This window comes from Pipra filicauda, unplaced genomic scaffold (genome assembly GCF_003945595.2).
Source record: "Pipra filicauda isolate LSUMZ 115617 unplaced genomic scaffold, ASM394559v2 scaffold352_size854550_pilon, whole genome shotgun sequence".
Classification (NCBI taxonomy): Eukaryota; Metazoa; Chordata; class Aves; order Passeriformes; family Pipridae; genus Pipra; species Pipra filicauda.
In genome coordinates this window covers 163,902-181,689 of record NW_024104479.1, presented here as the reverse complement: position 1 = coordinate 181,689, position 17,788 = coordinate 163,902, and the positions used below count along the sequence as shown (strand labels likewise).

The following is a 17,788-nucleotide window of genomic DNA, read 5'->3' as shown; positions in this document are numbered from 1 at the left end:
GCTAGCAGGCTGGTGGGGTATTTTTCCAAGGCTCAGCTCAGCTGTTGCATTGGGGTGACTGACTGAATCAGGGCTCCTCTGTGTGAGGCTGCACATTCTCTCCCAAACCTGGTGATGCCAACTGTAGAATCACTGAAGGGTTTGGGTTGGAGGGGACCTTAAAGCTCACCCACTTCCACACCCCTGCCATGGGCAGGGACACCTTCCACTAGCCCAGGCTGCTCCGAGCCCTGCCCATCTGCATCCACCCTACCCCACACTGTGCAGGTCCGTGTGTTTTCAGAGCACCGTGGTGTGTTACTGGCCCTGGAAGGACGGTGAGAAACAGCCGTGAGCTCTCTCCAGGAAGACAGCAGCCACACCAAAGGGATTTGAACAGCTCACCATGTCCTCCTGCCCAGGCAGATCCTTTCCCTGGCCTCTAACAGGCACTGTGCTTTCGTGTTCTGAGATACTGTTAGGTTTGTTTTTCTTCCCTCCTCCTGCAAAGCAGAGGGCAGTTCCTGAGAGGGTGGGCGCCGCCCGCCCTGCAGTTAAACAGTGACATATTGGGACAGGGCTGGGGGAAATGGTTAAGAGGCCAAGAGGAACAGAAGCTATTGTTGTTGCAAAAGTTCAAGTTTCCAGCTTCCTCTTCCTCCACCTGTCAGGAGGGAGTGCTGGGCATGCTCCCGGCACTGAGCACAAACTCAAACATGCCCTCTGGGCTCGGCAGTGTCAGCGAGTTAGTCACCCAGAACCCCAGCGGCGGGGTGAATAGGAGGCACATCTGTCCGGGGGCACTGGGGGGAGAAGGCTCGTCGGCTGCTGACGTGGGCTCTTTATCTCTTCTGCGGGGATCAAAGTGCTGAAGCTTTGGGAGCTGCTGTCTCGAGGTAAAAGAGGCCGTGTGCACAAAGCAGTGGGTGCTGCTCTGCCTGAACTCCTCCGGCAAATTCCAGAGCAGACGGTGATGTTCACAGAATCGGGGACTCACAGAGTGGTTTGGATTGGAAAGGACTTTAAAGCTCCAACCCTCTGCCGTGGGCAGGGACACCTTCCACTAGACCGGGTTTATCTGAAATCCTTAAAATACAAACGCACCCCCCAACAGAAACAGCTTCAGGGTTCTTCTCCTGACTGGGTCATGAATCACAGAATCCCAGAAGGGTTTGGGTTGGAAGGGGCTTTTAAAGGTCATCTAGTCCAATGCCCTGCCATGGGCAGAGACATCTTGGTGGCATTGCTGCAGTCGAGGAACAGTTTGTCATTTGAGAAACACTGAAAATGATGCTAATAAAGCTGTATCCACATGAGATACTCCTTAGGAGGTAAGAGCGAGTGCCCTGGATCCTACTTGGTTAAAATGTGGATAAACATCCTAAACATTGATCAGAGGATTTATTTAATTAAAATAAAATAGTCCTGCTGGTAAATACATTTGGCTGTCTGGGATCTGAGCAGTGGTCGTGGCTTTATCGATTGTCATATCATTAAATCAGGCGGGGGAAAAAATTAATGATGGGCCTGAAGACCCTGAACATAAAGTTCAGTTGTCTGAAAATCTGTTAAGTTGCTGAGCATCTTGCAATGATTTAACAAAAAAAAAAAAAAAAAAAGAATCCAGCTCCTAAATGAAATGTCAATGCATATTATGGGAGATGATGTGATGCGAGTAATTCTCGTGCTGGGCTCAGCGACGGGGCATTCCAGATGCTTATGATGATCTGGGTTCCTGAATGGAAAACTACTTGACTAATTCTAATAGCTCTGCTCCAAGCCTGTGACCAGATCCCACAGCAAAGAGTCCAGCATCCTTCCTGTTGGTTGCACGATGGTTTAGCAGGTTTGACTGCAGGACTAGGATCTCATTTTTTTATTTTTTCTTGAAGAATGAAGATAATTCATTGTTCAGTGTGTCTGTAGAGAAAAAAGCTTTCCCTGTGAGTTCACAGGTATTTTTCAGTGGCTCCAAAGTGCCTTAAGAATCCTAAAATCACAGAATGGTTTTGGTTGGAAGGGACCTTAAAGATTATCTAGTCTCAAGCCCCTTGCCATGGGCAGTGACATCTTCTACTAGACAAGGTTGCTCCAAGCCCCGTCCAACCTGGCCCTGGACAATTCCAGAGATGGGGCAGCCACAGCTTCTCTGGGCAGCCTGTGCTGGGGCCTCCCCACCCTCCCAGAAATGAAATTCTTCCCAATATCTAATCTCAGTCTGTCATCTTTTAGTTTGAAACATCATCTCTTTAGTTTAAATGAAGACTGATGTCCTGTCCTTCATCTCATAAGGAGATGCTGAAGAGTTTCACTGCAGGTTCCATTCGTGAGAAAATAAATGTGACAGGACAAGGGGGAATGACTTCACACTGACAGGGGGCAGGGTTAGATTGGATATTGGGAAGAAATATCCATCCTTGTAAGTGTTCAAGGCCAGACTGGACAGGGCATGGAGCAACCTGGTCTAGTGGGAGATGGCCCTGCCCATGGCAGAGGGGTTGGAACTGGATGATCTTCAAGGTCCCTTCCAGCTCAAACCCTTCTGTCACATGTTAAAATTCATGATGTATGGAATTAAGACGAAACCTTTTGCAGCAGTGACCCAGTGGCTGGAGGAAGGTGACCAGGATGGTCTGTTTGCCCATTTAGTGTAAAATTACAATAATACCATGGCCAAGTCCAAATGGGGCCGATACTTTGTGAATTGCATTAATTAAACCTCGTTGGAGATGTTAATGAGTGGTAGGGGTTGGACTTAAAGGTTTTAGTTATCTGGCAAAAGTTCTCAGCCTGAAGGGGTTTGAGTGCCTCCATCCTGGCTTAGCTGATGCCTTCTTACCTGTGGAGGTTCAGCACAAGGGTGCCCCTGCCCCTCCTGGGTTCCTCTGTCAGGCTGCCACTCCTTTGTGGTCATAGATTCCTTTATTTCTTGGATTTTCTGTGACTGTGAGGCTGTCACACTGACACACTGTAGGAGGAGACTGATGTGAATGCTACTGCTTTGAAAGGGCTTTCAAATGGCCGAGTAAATACAGTGGGATTCAGAAACAACTGGGACACATCATTCCGTGCCACTCCGAGAGACAAGTGGAAGAGGGTTGGCCATCGCAGTGTCTGGGGTGAGGCAGCTGTGGCGCTGGTGGGAACGGCTCGGCAGGCTCTGGGGGAGCCGGGTCTGGAGCTGGTTCCTGCGGGGGCAGCGAGCGAGTGGTCCTCAGGCAGAGGGAGCAGCGCCCTGTGCTGCGCGGAGCACACGTGGGGGCACAGATGGAGCCGCGGTGTGCATTTCTCCCGCAGGCACTGTCCCTGAGCAGGGGCCGTGTGTCTGAGCCAGGCTGGCTCATCTCTGCTGTGAGTACAAACACCTCTGTAAGCAGAGCTGCAGCGGGAGCTGATCTCTGCAGATAGCAATCTGCCCCGTGTGTCCGGGCACATCCGGCCCCACCGGCACAGAAAGCCTGGGGGATGCACAGGGATATCTCTGCTCTCTGCCGTCTGCTGCCTGGGAGTGCTCTTCAGGCAGCAGAGCTCTTAGTGTTCACTTACAGGGATGAGGTGCTGGCAGAAAGAGATCCAACCCCCCCACCAGGCTTTAGGCTAATCACCCTTGCTCTCCATCCCTGCTCTTCATCGCACTGCTGGGAGGTTCTTCAGATGTTACACTGCATAGAAAAAAAGAAAAGTTGGGTCTGAGAAGGATTCTACATGAAAATTTGTTCCTCTACTACCGTGTAGGATCAAGTATCAAATTGTTTTGGAACAAGGACCTGCTGGATAGCTCATTATCATTAAACTTTTAAATTGTCACCCTGGTAGAGAGAGCATAAACCTTCTGTTGATGCTGTGATCGCTTACCGCCTCCTGAATCACAGTTGGGAGCTACAAATGAAGGCTGTCAGTCATGATTCTGTGCTTTTAGATCTCTGTCCAAGTGCCCAGTGAACAGTTAGAGCATCCAGAAACGGCACCAGTGCTAATGACCCCTTATGTCAAAAAAGGGTGGTCAAATTGTCCACCCAGACCCATTACCAACCTGTCGTACCTCTACTTGAGTCAGAAGAGTTCACCAACACGCTTCTGTGTAGAGCTTGGCTGAAGCCATCTGCCAGCTGGCTCTCATGTCCCAGTCTCAGTCAAATAGGGCATAAACTTCAACTGGAGGGGGATACAGGCTTTTTATTTGGATTATGTTTATCTGGCTGGTTTTTCCAGTCAGCTGGGACAACTGTGTTTCAGCTGTGTTCGAGATATGAGCCAAAGCTTAGGCAGCAATATGGCTGGTTGAAAATAACTTTAGGATTATCATATCATATATCATCATATCACTGAAGGATATATATTTGGGTTGGAGGGAGCTTCAAGACCATCTTATTCCAACCCCAGCTGGCACAGGGTGCCCAGAGAAGCTGTGGCTGCCCCCTCCCTGGAAGTGTTCAAGACCAGGTTGGAACAACCTGGGCTAGTGGAAGGTGTCCCTGCCCATGGCAGGGGGAGCGGAACAAGATGATCTGGAAGGTTCCTTCCAGCCCAAACCTTCTGTGAATCATTCTGTGATTCTATGGACATGTAGGGCTCAGAGCTTGTCTCATTTACCTTGAGCACTGTAAAATTTGTGTCTGAATTCTGAACTTCCCTCTTTCCTTGTGGTCTGCAGAGAGAACTGTAATTTCATTCTGTCTGGGTTCAGTACTTGTTTTAGGATGATCTAAATTAGCTACTGTGAGAACCTCTCCCTTGCCATTGTCTTGTAGAAAGGCTGAGAAAATTTTGGGTACATAGCACCAGGGATAGTTTGGTGCCTCATATTTTTGGAGGTTGTCTTATTTGTTCTCATGTTGTGTGAGAAAACTGCAAAATATCTGCTGGTGACATGGGCTTTGGAGATCCACTGTGCTGCTTCTAAAGCCTAATGGGTGCTCTGCAGCCAAAGGATCCAAACATCATTGGAATTTGGGTTTATCAGCTTTGCTGCTGATTGGTTCTTCAGGAATTAGACTGAATAGAAGAAAGAAATAAAAAATAAAGAAATAAACAATAAAGAAAACGAGATGTTGGCATTGCAGCCTCTGAAAGGACTGGGCTTGCTGTCTCCTGGATGTTCATTTCAGTTTGGTCAGCTGTGAGAAACTGGATTGAATCAACTTCATATAGGGTCTTCTGGGCTGTGCTGGAGCAGGTGCTTGCACAGTAAAACATTCTGCTTTCCCTCGTTAGATCTGGGATGCTTGGGATGCTCTCCACGTGCCTGCTTCCTGACCATGTCTCTCCCCCCTCCAGGTTGTTGCAGGAAGGCGCGGATGTGAACGCGAGGCACAGGCTGGGCTGGACGGCTCTCATGGTGGCAGCCATCAGCAGGAACTCCAGGTACGTGTGTCTCACATCCTCACTGGGGCACTTCAACCCACAGTGAGCTCCCGTAAAGTTTGGGATGTGTTGTGGAGCTTAACCCAAGGGAGCTTGTCACTGCTGCTGCGCCCAGTGTGTGGTGTGAGGGACTGGGGCAGGCTGCTCCGCAGTCCCGGGGACGTGACGTCTGAACTGATGGTGCCATTCCACAGCAGCTCTCAGGTTTTGGCCTCTGATGATCCTGTGCCTGTGGGATGTCATTGTGGTGGGTAGTCAGACACCCCACCATCCAAAATCACTCCCGTAAGAGCTGTTGTGTCCCTCCTCACTGATGGGGCCATGGCTGGGGCTTTCATCCAGGCCTTTCTGGAGCAAAAAGCCTGAATGCTGTGCCCTCTCTCTGCAGTTCCCATGATGATCACTCTGCCTTCTTGTAACCTTTTAAAGACACTCCTAAATATATTCAGTCTACAACTAAATTCAATTAGCTTTTTTTATTTAAGGAAAAAAAGGGGGAAAAGAAATCCAATTTTGGAAAACGTGGGACAGACGGGAGAATGAGCTTTGATGTTACAACCTCTCAGGGATGCTTTACTTAGTCACAAGTTCATAAGCAAAAAAGCCTAATTACTTGGGAAAACACAGGATTAAAGCAGTGCACAAAGGCTGAATATCCGCTCTCGGGCGACACGATTCCAATCCGTGTGCCGAGTTCGTGTGTGGTGCAAACTTTGATGTGTGCTATGACAAGCTGAAAGTCGTGACCTCCTCGGGGAGCTCCTTAGGACAGGCCCAGAGGTGGGGGCTCGGGGCTGTTTGTTTAACTTTGATGTCCGAGCAGCAACGGGCCCCGTTGTTTGCCCGTCCGCGAAGGGCCGGGCTCGGGAGCCTCCCACCTTTCCCAGTGGACAATGGTCAGCAGCGGAGTGTGACGGCTGTTGACCATTCCGAGTGACTGGTGGAGCAGAACAGGGCTTCCCGAGTTGCAAAGGCTAAGAGGAGGCAGGGAGAAAGGCTGCTCGTGGGACAATAATTACCTGAAATTGGGCCTAAAATCAAGTGGAAATGCTAATGAAAACATCTCTGCAGTAAAAAACGTGCGGTCCTCGGGCTGGTCCCTGCTGAGAGGGCAGAGCCATCACCGCATCTGCCTTAGCTGTGTACCTGGCCAAAAGAAAAAGCTTTTGGCTCTGTCGGGCAAATTCTGTTTATTTTTCCCACATTTTGGATGAATACTGACTTTAATTGAAAATTAGGAAGTCCTTCAGTACCTGAAGCACAGTAGGACTTGTCTCCATATAGCAGAAGAGTAATTAGATACAGTTGAATTTTATGATCTTAGAGGTCTTTTCCCACCTTAGTGATTGTGATTCCATCCTTTATGGAGGCAAACATAAATGCAAGCCAGACCTACTCCTGGTGTAGCAGCTCTGGGATTGTGCCAGATGAGGTTTTGGCCCTTGGTCCTGTTTCTAGCATTGTAATGTCCACAGTGGGGACTGGGAAATGCAATGAGCTGGAACAAGAGAACGGAGGGTTTGAAATTCCCTGCATAGTCCACAGGGTGAGCTTTGTAACCCAAACTAGACGTTGTGCCTGGGGTGGACTGAGGAGGGGAGGAATCAGAGGCACTATGATGCAGGATTGTTTTTAGAGTGTGATGCTCTAAATTTGCTTTCTTCAGCCTCAGCAGCTGGTCTCATAGAATCACAGAATCATGGAATGGTTTGGATTGGAAGGGACCTTGAAGCCTGTCCAGTTCCACCCCAGTGCCACAGGCAGGGACACCTTCCACCGGCCCAGACTGCTCCAAGCCCCGTCCAACCTGGCCTGGGACACTTCCAGGGATGGGGCAGCCACAGCTTCTCTGGGCAACCTGTGCCAGGGCCTCCCCACCCTCACAAGGAAGAATTTCTTCCCAGTATCCCATCTACCCATGTCCTCTGTCAGTGTGAATCCATTCCCCCTTGTCCTATTGCTGTCTGCCTGCGTAATCTGCCCCATTTGTGGATTTGAAGTTGTTGTGACTTTTGGTCCTTAGCCCCTCAGCCCAGCAGGCTCTGGAGAGGTGAGCTGGGGCTGTCCCTGGCTCAGAGATGGCAGGACCTGCAGGTACTGTTTGCCTGCAGCAAGACCAAGGTCATTCCAATTCGTTTAACTCACTGGCTCTCTCAGCACTTCCACTTTTAAGGTTGCTGATACCTGCACAGGTTCCTCAGCACAGCTTCAAAGGGCTGGGATGCTGGGAACTGAGATGGGGGTTTTCAGCTAAGAAAAAGGAAGCCTTCAGCCCCAAATTACTGCCTTTCCAAAGGTGTTTTTCTGAGAAGAGAGTCGTTTTCGGTCTCCACTGTACTGCTGGAGATTTCTGTGACCTGTCCTTTAGCTTTGTCATGTTTCCCAATTTTCACAGCCCTCACTCTTCCAATTAGACAGCCCCAATCCATATGTTTAATTTAATTCCAGAGGCACTGCTTTAATGATTCCTGTCAGTTGCCATCAGCTACAAGATGAAATCCCGTGTGCTGGAAGGCAAGTTTAGGGTCTGTCTTTTCTTTTTTACAACAAAACAACGGTCATTTTCTTCCTCTTGGAAATGTCTTGTATCCAAAACGTGGCAAGGCATTGTGTTCCACTGTGTTCTCACAGATAGGGGAGACTAGTTCCTAGCTGTGAGTGGAGATACAGTGGTGGATCTAGTGCAGAGGGACATTTAGGGTTCCTTTTTTTATGTGAGAGGGAGTGAAGGTCCAAATTCCTTGGCTCCATGAAGATGATATGGGTTGTAACTGGGTTATGGGCTAAAGATATATCAGCTGTGACCATGTTAACAGGAGCAGAGGAAGGTTTTGTGCTGTAACTTCCATTGCTGGGGGAATTTACCATAGCTTTGGCATATTTATAGTAATTAAGCTTTAATGAAATGCATACTGAGGCGTTTGTGCATTTGTTAAAATAAGCAATACAGCTATCATAAATTAAACCTCAAAGCAGGTAGGAACTTAGCTGTGTGTCTGTATTTTGTAGCATAGTGACCTTTTCTTTATCCAGCTAGTCCAGTTTTCATCGTTTCTGCAGAAATAAAATGATAGTGAAATATTGAATCGTCCTCTCAACCGTCTCTGAGGTTGAAAACTGCTTGTGTGGAAAGGGAAACTAAGGCATGGAGCAGCATGGAAGCTCTGAGTCCCAGTGGGATGAATTTGAGTAGTTCTAAAAGACACTGGAATCTGCTTTTGCTTCCACAGAGCTGGAGTCAGCACTGCAGGTGGGGTCTCACCAGAGTGAAGCAGAGGGGCAGAAGTTCCCCCTCAGCTGCTGCCCGTGCTGTGGGGTCAGCCCAGGATCCAGGGGGGCTCTGGGCTGCCAGCACACTGTCAGGTCAGGTGAGCTTTGTCTTCTTGGGCATCACTGGCGCCTGCGCCTCTTCCACACATGCACTGAAGGTGCTGCGTGGGTGTTTTATACTGGTAATAACAATTCCTCACACACAGTGGTATTCTAGTGGGTTTGTTCTGAGATTGGTGAAGGGTAACTGATCTGGAGCAGTTCCCTGTCTACAGGCAGTGACATGATGAACTGGCGCAGTCTTGTTATCTATATTAGGTACATACATCTGTTCCATGGGGGGTTTTTCACTCCTTTCACTTCAGGCAAGTCATTCAGAGCTGTCTGCAGTGGAGCTGGAGAAATATCTGGGTGCCTTTGGAAGCGGGTACGGCCGAGTGTGTCACCTGTCAGAAGGCTGAGGAGTTGGACATGGGTTTCAGCTGTGATGGCAGGACATTTGGAGGGCTGAATCCTACAAACTGAGGCATTGGCATTCAACCACTCCCTTTCTGGGTGTTTTTGATGAACAGTGTCCACTCGGCTGTTCCTGCAACTGTTCCCCACACCACTGCCTTGTGTCCCCATTTCAGACCTCTGGGCATGAGTACCCCTCTTTTCAGGGATTAACAGCATCTAATGTCCTGTAGGTCAGGCACAGTGAGATATTGTCAGTTTAGCAGGTTCCTGCACCTCTCCAAGCCATGGAAATGGCCTCTCTGCTTGTTTTCCCAGGCAGGGAGCAAGGCTTTTTTGGATCTCGTAGTCCCTTTTTATCCTTGTTTGAGGAGTCAGTCATTTTCATCTAGGTCAATAATGAACCACCACAGAGCGAGGGAATGCTGTGGCTGCCTGGCTTTCTGTGCCACGGGTAGGCGAGCACATGTTCCTGGGAAGGCACACGTCCACGTTTAGCCTCATCCAAGGGGAAAAAAAGGAGTGGACAGGGGCTGGAGTGCGAGCAGCAGCTCCTCCCAGCCCTACTGAGTTTTACACAGCTAAGATACAGCCACAGAAGGATCTCCTTTGTGTCCAGGCAGGAGCTGTGGCTCCCGCACGGGGCAGCCGCGTATCCGAGCGCGCCCAGCGCCTGCATTGTGCCGGCGCCTCGCGGTCAGGGGGATCACCGGCCTCCTTGGTTCACCAACCCCAGCTGCCGGCGCCCTGGCTCAGGCACAGCGCCTCTCCTGATGCATCTTGTCATTGATTTCCCACCCCCTGCATTGTGTATGTGTATTTATTTATTGAACAATATGTTGGTCCGGCCATTACAAGCAGAAAGCACTTTCCCCAATCGATTGAACTGCCCAGCCAACTCCAGCCCAGCATTGCCCTCTGAGTCATCACCAGGGTCAATTCAGATTTATATTCACGCTGATGAATAGGCTCTGCCTCTAATCCAATCAAAACTTGATCAGCAAATTAAAACTCAGCTTGTTGAGGCTGTTGAGCACAGGTGAGTTATGAGGGAGGCTGGAGCAGCCCAGCCAGCCATCGGCTCCTTCTAGGATCTGGCATGGGGTGCTGTTCTGCCCAAATGCCTGGCAGCAAGAGGAGGAACTCAGGAGGTGTACTGGCCAGAGAATCCGCTGTTTAAAACTCGCTCATCACAGGGTAGTTTGGGTTTGGAAGGAGCCTTAAAGCTCATCTCATTCCAACCCCCCTGCCATGGGCAGGGACACCTGCCACTAGCCCAGGTTCCTCCAAGCCCTGTCCAACCTGACTTTGAACATTTCCAGGGATGGGGCAGCCACAGCTTCTCTGGGCACCCTGTGCCAGGGCCTCCCCACCCTCGCAGCCAAGAATTCCTTCCCAGTATCCCTTCTAACCCTGCCCTTTATCAGTGGGAAGCCATTCTGCCTTGTCCTGTCCCTCCACCCCTTGTCCAAAGTCCCTCTCCAGCTCTCTTGGAGCTCCTGTAATCTCCTGATTTTGCAAGTCACTTCCATGTTCCAGGGACATTCACATGCTTTGTGCCACTGAATGCAGTTCCTCTGCATTTTGATGGTGCTGTTACCTCTCCTACAGCCTAATTTGCTTGAATGTCCCATTACCTGCAAATTGGATAGGTACAATCAATAGTTGTGATTCCAGGAATGTCTGGCTGATGGAGAAGTGCCTGGAGGGGTTGGCACATCCCAAAAATCGGAGATGAGATTGAAAGATGATTGGAGAGAGAGCCTGGATGTGTGATGTGTTGTTACTAGACCAGTGCCAGGATTTTGGAAGAGCAGAGTTTGCCAGGAAGTGATATCTGTGCTTATTAAACTTGAGCCTTCCAGCTATGGTAAGAGCTACGGGAATGTTTCTTACCACGGGGTGAATATGGTGCAGGGGGTAGTTCACAGAGAGGGCAGAGCAGTTCTGCCATCATCACCCACCATGTCACGCTTACACCACCTTGCATGTAACAGTTGTGGTCCTCTGCTCAACTTCTCACAAAAGGTCACTGCCCAGAGAATGCTGAAGGATGAAGAGGAAGGGGCTTCCTGAGTGTCCAAGAGCACACAGAGGTGATATCTGATGGAGTGCCTGGGAAGAACATTCATTTCTATGTAGTCACTGAGAGCAGGAAAGGAAGATGGATGGAGTTATCAAGAAAATGGCAAGTCATCCTGTGTTACCATAAAACTCACTCGGTACCTGAAGCTCACCCATGGGCTATAAGGTTGTGGATTAAAGTCCTACACTGGGACTTGGGATCATTTCCCTTAAAATGAGGCAGATGCAGGGACCTGAAGATATTTTGGCCTGTGAGCTAAAATTGGAGTAGAGGGATCTCTTTGGTGGTGACAGCCATAAGAATGGGGTCCCAGAAGGGTGGTTTGACCGTGTCAGAACCTGTACTTCCAAGGACTTGAGTGATCAGAGACTCAGCTCCCTGGTGGGGCTGTTGGAAGAGCTGATACAAGGATCACTGTAAGTCAGCTGCTAGGGCAAGATTGTCAAAGGCTTAATTGAGGCACATAATTTCTTCCCTCAAAGAGTTGTCCAGCCCTGGCATAGGCTTCCTAGGGCAGTGGTGTAGTCCCTGTCCCTGAAGGGATTTAACAGCCATGCAGATGTGGCACTTGAGGACATGGGTTAGTGGTGACCTTGGCAGTGCTGGGGGAACAGTTGGGCTCAATGGTGTCACAGGGTTTTCCAATCCAAATGATTCTGTGGTTCTATGACTTTATCCTGTTTAAATGAGAGAATGGCTTTGTACTGGGAAGAGTAGCAGGGAGGTTGAAACTACCTTCCAACCCAAACCATTCTGTGATTCTGTGAATGTCTTTATAGCAGGGAGAGTGACTTTATACTGCGGGAATGGCTTTATACTGGAGGGAATGAGTTTATACAATGGCTGTATTATATAGGTGGAGGTCTGTCTCTTCTCCCAGGTAACAAGGGACAGGACAAGAGGAAACTGCCTCAGGTTGTTCCAGGGAAGGTTTAGGTTGGATATTGGGAAAATCTCTTCCCAGAAAGGGTTGTCCAGCCCTGGCACAGCTGCCCAGGGCACAGGGGGAGTCCCCATCCCTGGAGAGATTTAAACGGTGGTGGCCCTTAGGTTAGCAGTGGCCCTGGCAGTGCTGAGGGAATGGTTGGACTCAATGGTCTTAGAGGGCTTTTCCAACCTGAACAATTCCTGTGATTCTGTCTCTTACCCCCTGTCCTGGTGCTGTGCTCACTAAAGGGGACTCTGGACGTGGTGAGGAGCGCGCTGGTGCCAGTAAGGAGCCGGCCTCTAATGCACCATCCTCAAAGAATAAAATAACCACCTCTGATTCTGCTAATGCATTTATAGGGTAAATGAGAGAGAAGCTTAAGTTAAATTCCAGATGTGACTTGACAGGCCAGAGCCCGCAGATACGTGTCAGTCAGGCTGCGGCGCTGTCAGCCTGTGAGCCGTGTCACCGCTGATGAATGCTAACAAACGAGTTACTGTCTAGTTGTCATGGGAAGCTTGAACCCTGGGAAAAAAATTAAGAATTAACTGGCTTCAAGCTGCTTTCAGAAGTGGTGAGAAATCTAATTCTGGCCTGATGATTGTTTGGGTTCAGAAGCAGAGATTGAGGACTTCCACACCAAAACTGCCTGGACAGTGTGTGCTGTGTGGTTCTGTCCTGCTGCAGTGTCTTCATCATGTGCAGCATTTGCTAGCAGCCCAAAATCCAACCGTGTGATCCCCAGCACCACGGGCAGCAGGACGAGGGAGAGCATTCTGCCCCTCTCCTCCACTCTGGTGAGATCCCACCTGCAGTGCTGCCTCCAGCTCTCTCAGCCTGTCTCCGTAGCAGAGGTGCTCCAGCTCTCTGATCATCTTCAGGGCCTTCTGCAGACTTGCTTCCCATGGAAGTTGTTTGCTCTTTTTGTGGTGGTAGGATGGCACCAATATAGGTTACAATAATTTTCCTTCTTGCAGGGACAGGGGTGACCTTGGAGCCGAGATCTGCATCTGGGAATGCCACGTGCTCGGAGCATGTTCTGTGCAGGTCTTCTTGGGAGAGCTGCATATCCCTATGATGTCACCTGTTCCTTCAGTGCCTCCCCCATCTCATTCATTCTAAAATATGCTGCTGGAATCCTGTTTGTTGAATATTCAGTTGTAATTGTGGTTTCTTAACAATATTAACATATTAACATTCCTGGGAACGTTTGAGGAGGGCTTTCTGAGCACTTCTCGGTCTCTGAAGGACTTTAATTCCTCATATCCTACTTCTGCCTTACTTTCCTTCCGTTTTGTGACAGTGTGGTGAAGGCCCTGCTCGCAGCTAACGCAGATCCAAACCTTGGCGATGATTTCAGCAGCGTGTATGAGATTGCCAAAGAAAAGGGCCTCCACTCCTTGGAAGGTAAGATAGTTTCTGTGCAGCTACCAGCATTTGCTTTTCAGGTCCCAAAATATTTTTTCCTTGTGGGTTTTTTTTAGAGCTAGCTTCAGCTTCCATTTAAATGCAAAGAAGCTGATGGTATGTGGGTGAGTGTGTGTCTAAAGAGGAAAGAAACCTTATGTAGCTGGTATGTAGAAGCAATCCTTCAACTTCCCAGAGGGAAACTGGTTTTATATAGAACATAATACAAAGTCATAGATAGGAACGTCATCCCATTGACCCACATGCAGCCATGTGCTGGGGAAGGGGAAGGGTTCAAGGCAGTGTATTCCACCAGCAGCTTTAATCCAGATCTTATCAGGAGATACAAAATGCAGAAAGACTTGGCCAATTGAAATAAAGCTGAATGATGTAACTGGTTGCAGTGACTACTGCTGGATTTGGGCAGGCATCAGTGCCAGCTCTCAGCCCTGGAAGCCTTTCCATGGAAACAAGGACATTTTCTGCAGAGTCATGTCATCTCATTATGATTATTCTTCGTCGATGTCTCAGGTTCCAGTCTCCCCCCTTCATTATCCCCATCACTGGGATGTTGAGGCAGACTCAGAATCACAGGATCATGGAATGGTTGAGGTGGGAAGGGACCTGTAAAACCCATCCAGTCAAACCCCCTGCCATGTGCAGGGATACCTTCCACTAGACCAGGTTGCTCAGTCATTTGCTTTGTTTATACAGGCCAATTTAAATTTCCCAGACTGCTTCCACTTCCAGTGACGATAAATGGTGGTTAAATTTTCTTGGGTTTGTGATTATTGGTGGAATCTCGGGGGGGATGTCTGGATTCTTGGTGCCCAGCTGTGCTTCGCAGCAGCCAGCTGCATATTCAGGCATGCTTCTGTTCTCCAACCTGGCAGGAATGCTGGCAGGACTCAACCATCCTAAAATTCCCTGGCTGTTTCCTTCCCCATTCCAGAAACCTTTTCCCCATCCGAGCGCTGTGCTGACCTGCTGATCTCACATCTGAGCTGGACCACCATGGGATGTGTCCCAGCCATCCCCACTGCCCTGCCAGAGCCCAATCCTGGGATGTGTCCCAGCCATCCCCACTGCCCTGCCAGAGCCCAGCCATGGGATGTGTCCCAGCCATCCCCACTGCCCTGCCAGAGCCCAATCCTGGGATGTGTCCCAGCCATCCCCACTGCCCTGCCAGAGCCCAGCCATGGGATGTGTCCCAGCCATCCCCACTGCCCTGCCAGAGCCCAGTCAGCCACTGGGACTTGCATTCCCAGGGACAGCATTCCCAGGACACAACACAGTTGTGTGCTGTGACCTGCTTGGAAGTTAAAACTTGTCCCAGCTGCTCTGAGGGAGGAAGCCACACAGGTTGTGCAGAGCCTCACTCTGCCTGTGTAATTTGCAGAGCCTGAGTCATGGAGTCATGGAATAGAATTGTGGAATTGTTTAGGTTGGAATAGCCCTGCCAGACCATTGAGTCCAAGCACTCCCCCAGCACTGCCAAGGCCACCACTAACCCATGTTCCCAGGTGCCATATCCCCACGTTTGTTAAATCCCTTCAGGGGTGGGGACTTCTCCTCTGCCCTGGGCAGCTGTGCCAGGGCTGGACAATCCTTTCTGTGAAGAAATTTTCCCAAATATCAAACCTAAACCTCCCCTGGCACAACTTGAGGCCATTTTCTCTCCTCCTGTCCCTTGTTCCCTTGGGGCAGAGCCTGACCCCCCCCCAGCTCCCCCCTCCTGTCAGGGGGTTGCAGAGCCAGAAGGTCCCCCCTGAGCCTCCTCTTCTCCAGGCTGAGCCCCCCCAGCTCCCTCAGCCGCTCCTCATCAATCTTGTGCTCCAGACCCTTCCCCAGCTCTGTTGCCCTTCTCTGGACACCCTCCAGCACCTCAGTGTCTTTCTGGTCGTGAGGGGCCCAGAAGTGAACGGGGATTTGAGGTGTGGCCTCAGCAGTGCCCGGCACGGGGAGATGGTCACTCCCTGGTCCTGCAGCCACCCTGTGGGTGACACACCCCGGCTGCCGCTGACACACGGTGACATTGTCCACTGGCCTGTCTGTGCTTCTGCCTCAGTGCTAAGAGACAAAAGCTCTGTGAAAGCCTAATGAAGGTGTAATATTTGAACCTTTCATAAAGCACAGGTTGAGTTAAGAAGATGGATCAGTGAGGTGACAGCTTTGACAGGGCGTTATTTTATATTTTTAAAAGCTCCCTGCTCTCATCCCTCACTGTGACCCAGCAGCAGACCTGCTCCTTGATGGGAGGGAGAGCATACATAGATCAGATCCCTATAGCAGGGATTGCAAAATGTATGAAACAACATTAAAAAATGAGCAATGGAATGCCAATACATAATGCATGTACATAGACTTTATTTAAGACAAAGTATATCAACCAAGGAAGTTAATTGTTTTTGTCTGCATTCATCCCTCTATAATGTTATATATTTTGGGGTGAAGAAAAGATAAGGCCACTCCGTAAGAAGTTGCATTAATTCTTTGGTTGACATGTTTTATTAAAAAGAATAAATTCAGTTGCGTTTTTAAAAAGAGAGAGAGAGAGAGAGAGAGAGAAACTGCCTTTGTTTTTTCTCTTTTTTTTAGACATTTACATATTTCGTGTATAAATATTTTTTCATAAAAACATCCAAATCGAGAGGGTATGCTCCACAACCACTGCACAAAATATATTACAGACATTTATATGGATGGCAGGAAGGGAGACAGAGGGCTGAAAATTTCCAGGCACCCAGTGATTGATGGTGGACGAGGCTTCCCCTGACGCTTTATTGAGTTTCCGATGATTATCTCTCTTGGAGACATTTTTTACGGATGACGGCCGAGCTGTCACAACGGACCATGGGGGAAAAAACCCAACAATAATAACACTTTAATCTCTTTACTGCACTGCTCCCTAGTATCTCAGATTCATCTTCCCTGACGCACGCAGTTCATTATCCTGCTCCTCCCTGGGTAGGAAATGACGACAAATAAATAAATATACATACTCACCCTGTGTGCTTGGAGAAAGGACCCAGGGAAGGAAAGGAGCCAGGGCATTAATTGATCTTCCTGGAGGGACTGCGGTTCATTAGCGGAGATGCTGGGCTCAGACAGCATCAGGTATTCATCACAGTGTTTCTCTCTTCTGAACTTTTCAAATCTTCTGGAAATCTGTCACTGGTTCTTAGGAGGGACCGTGGAGATGTCCCTGCGGGCCACCCACTTTCCAGCTCCACTTGCTTTGCCGTGACAAAGTATAAGGTGCTCAGAGCACTTGGAAGTTCTCCCTGTCCCTGAGCCTGGGTTTGCTGAGTTTTGGGTACAGACTCTTTCACCAGGGAGCTGGGCACACTTCCAGGAGCAGGATTTGGCCCACTGGGTGGGTGGTGTTTATTTGTTAGGAGACAGCACACACCAACCCCACTGTCACTCAGGCTCTGTGGTGAGGCTGGGTGCTGTAGTACTTCCTCTGGGCAACATGTGCCGGTGCCTCGCGACTCCCATAGGGAAGAATTTCTCCCAGTATCCAATCTTACCCTGCCCTCTTGCAGTTTGAAGCCATTCCCCCTTGTCCTGTCGCTATCTGCCCCTGTAAAAGATCATTCTCCCTTTTTTTTGCTGGTGACTAGAGCAAAGGACTTAAAATCCAGGTTTTCTAAAGCTTGACCCTTAGACCAGCTACAAGAGAGTATGGGTGCTGCAGACCCTTCCTGCAGAGCTGTGCCCTGCCCAGACTCATGGGCTGCTGGGCACTCCCAGGATCAGAAATTTGCTTGAAGGTCAAGCCATAGCAGAGCAGCACTCTCTTCTCTCACAGCTCCAATTCTGTTTGCTGAAATAATTATTTAGATAAGATATGGGGAAAAAATTCTTCCCTGTGAGGGTGGTGAGGCCCTGGCACAGATTGCCCAGAGAAGCTGTGGCTGCCCCATCCCTGGAAGTGTCCAGGTTGGATGGGGCCTGGAGCAGCCTGTTCTATTGGAAAGTGTCCCTGCCCATGGCTGAGCTTTCACACTTTGTTCCCTGCAGTCCTTGTCACCCGGGAGGATGACTTCAGCAACCGTCTGAACATCCGAGCCAACTTCAAGGGCTGCACAGCTCTGCACTACGCCGTGCTGGCTGACGACTACCTGACAGTCAAACTGCTGCTGGATGCAGGTGAGTTTTGCAGTTCCACCCAGCTCTTGGGCCAGGAGCACTTCTGAGTCAGCCCATCCCACAGAGCTGTCAGGCTCAGACACAGCCCCCACTGTGTCACTGTCACAATTAGATGTGATTTACTGTTTGGTTTGATCTCTTTA

General features: G+C 49.5%; 1 protein-coding gene across 1 annotated transcript in view; it reads left to right on the top strand.

Annotated features, from left to right (window-relative positions):
- Positions 1-5,200: 5,200 nt before the first annotated feature.
- CLPB (caseinolytic mitochondrial matrix peptidase chaperone subunit B) overlaps positions 5,201-17,788 on the top strand; it is a 43,462-nt gene continuing 30,874 nt past the window's right edge. The window contains exons 1-3 of the mRNA XM_027736820.2: positions 5,201-5,343; positions 13,387-13,490; positions 17,517-17,645. Coding sequence (XP_027592621.2) covers positions 5,201-5,343; positions 13,387-13,490; positions 17,517-17,645 — 376 coding nt within the window. The remainder of the gene's footprint in view (positions 5,344-13,386; positions 13,491-17,516; positions 17,646-17,788) is intronic.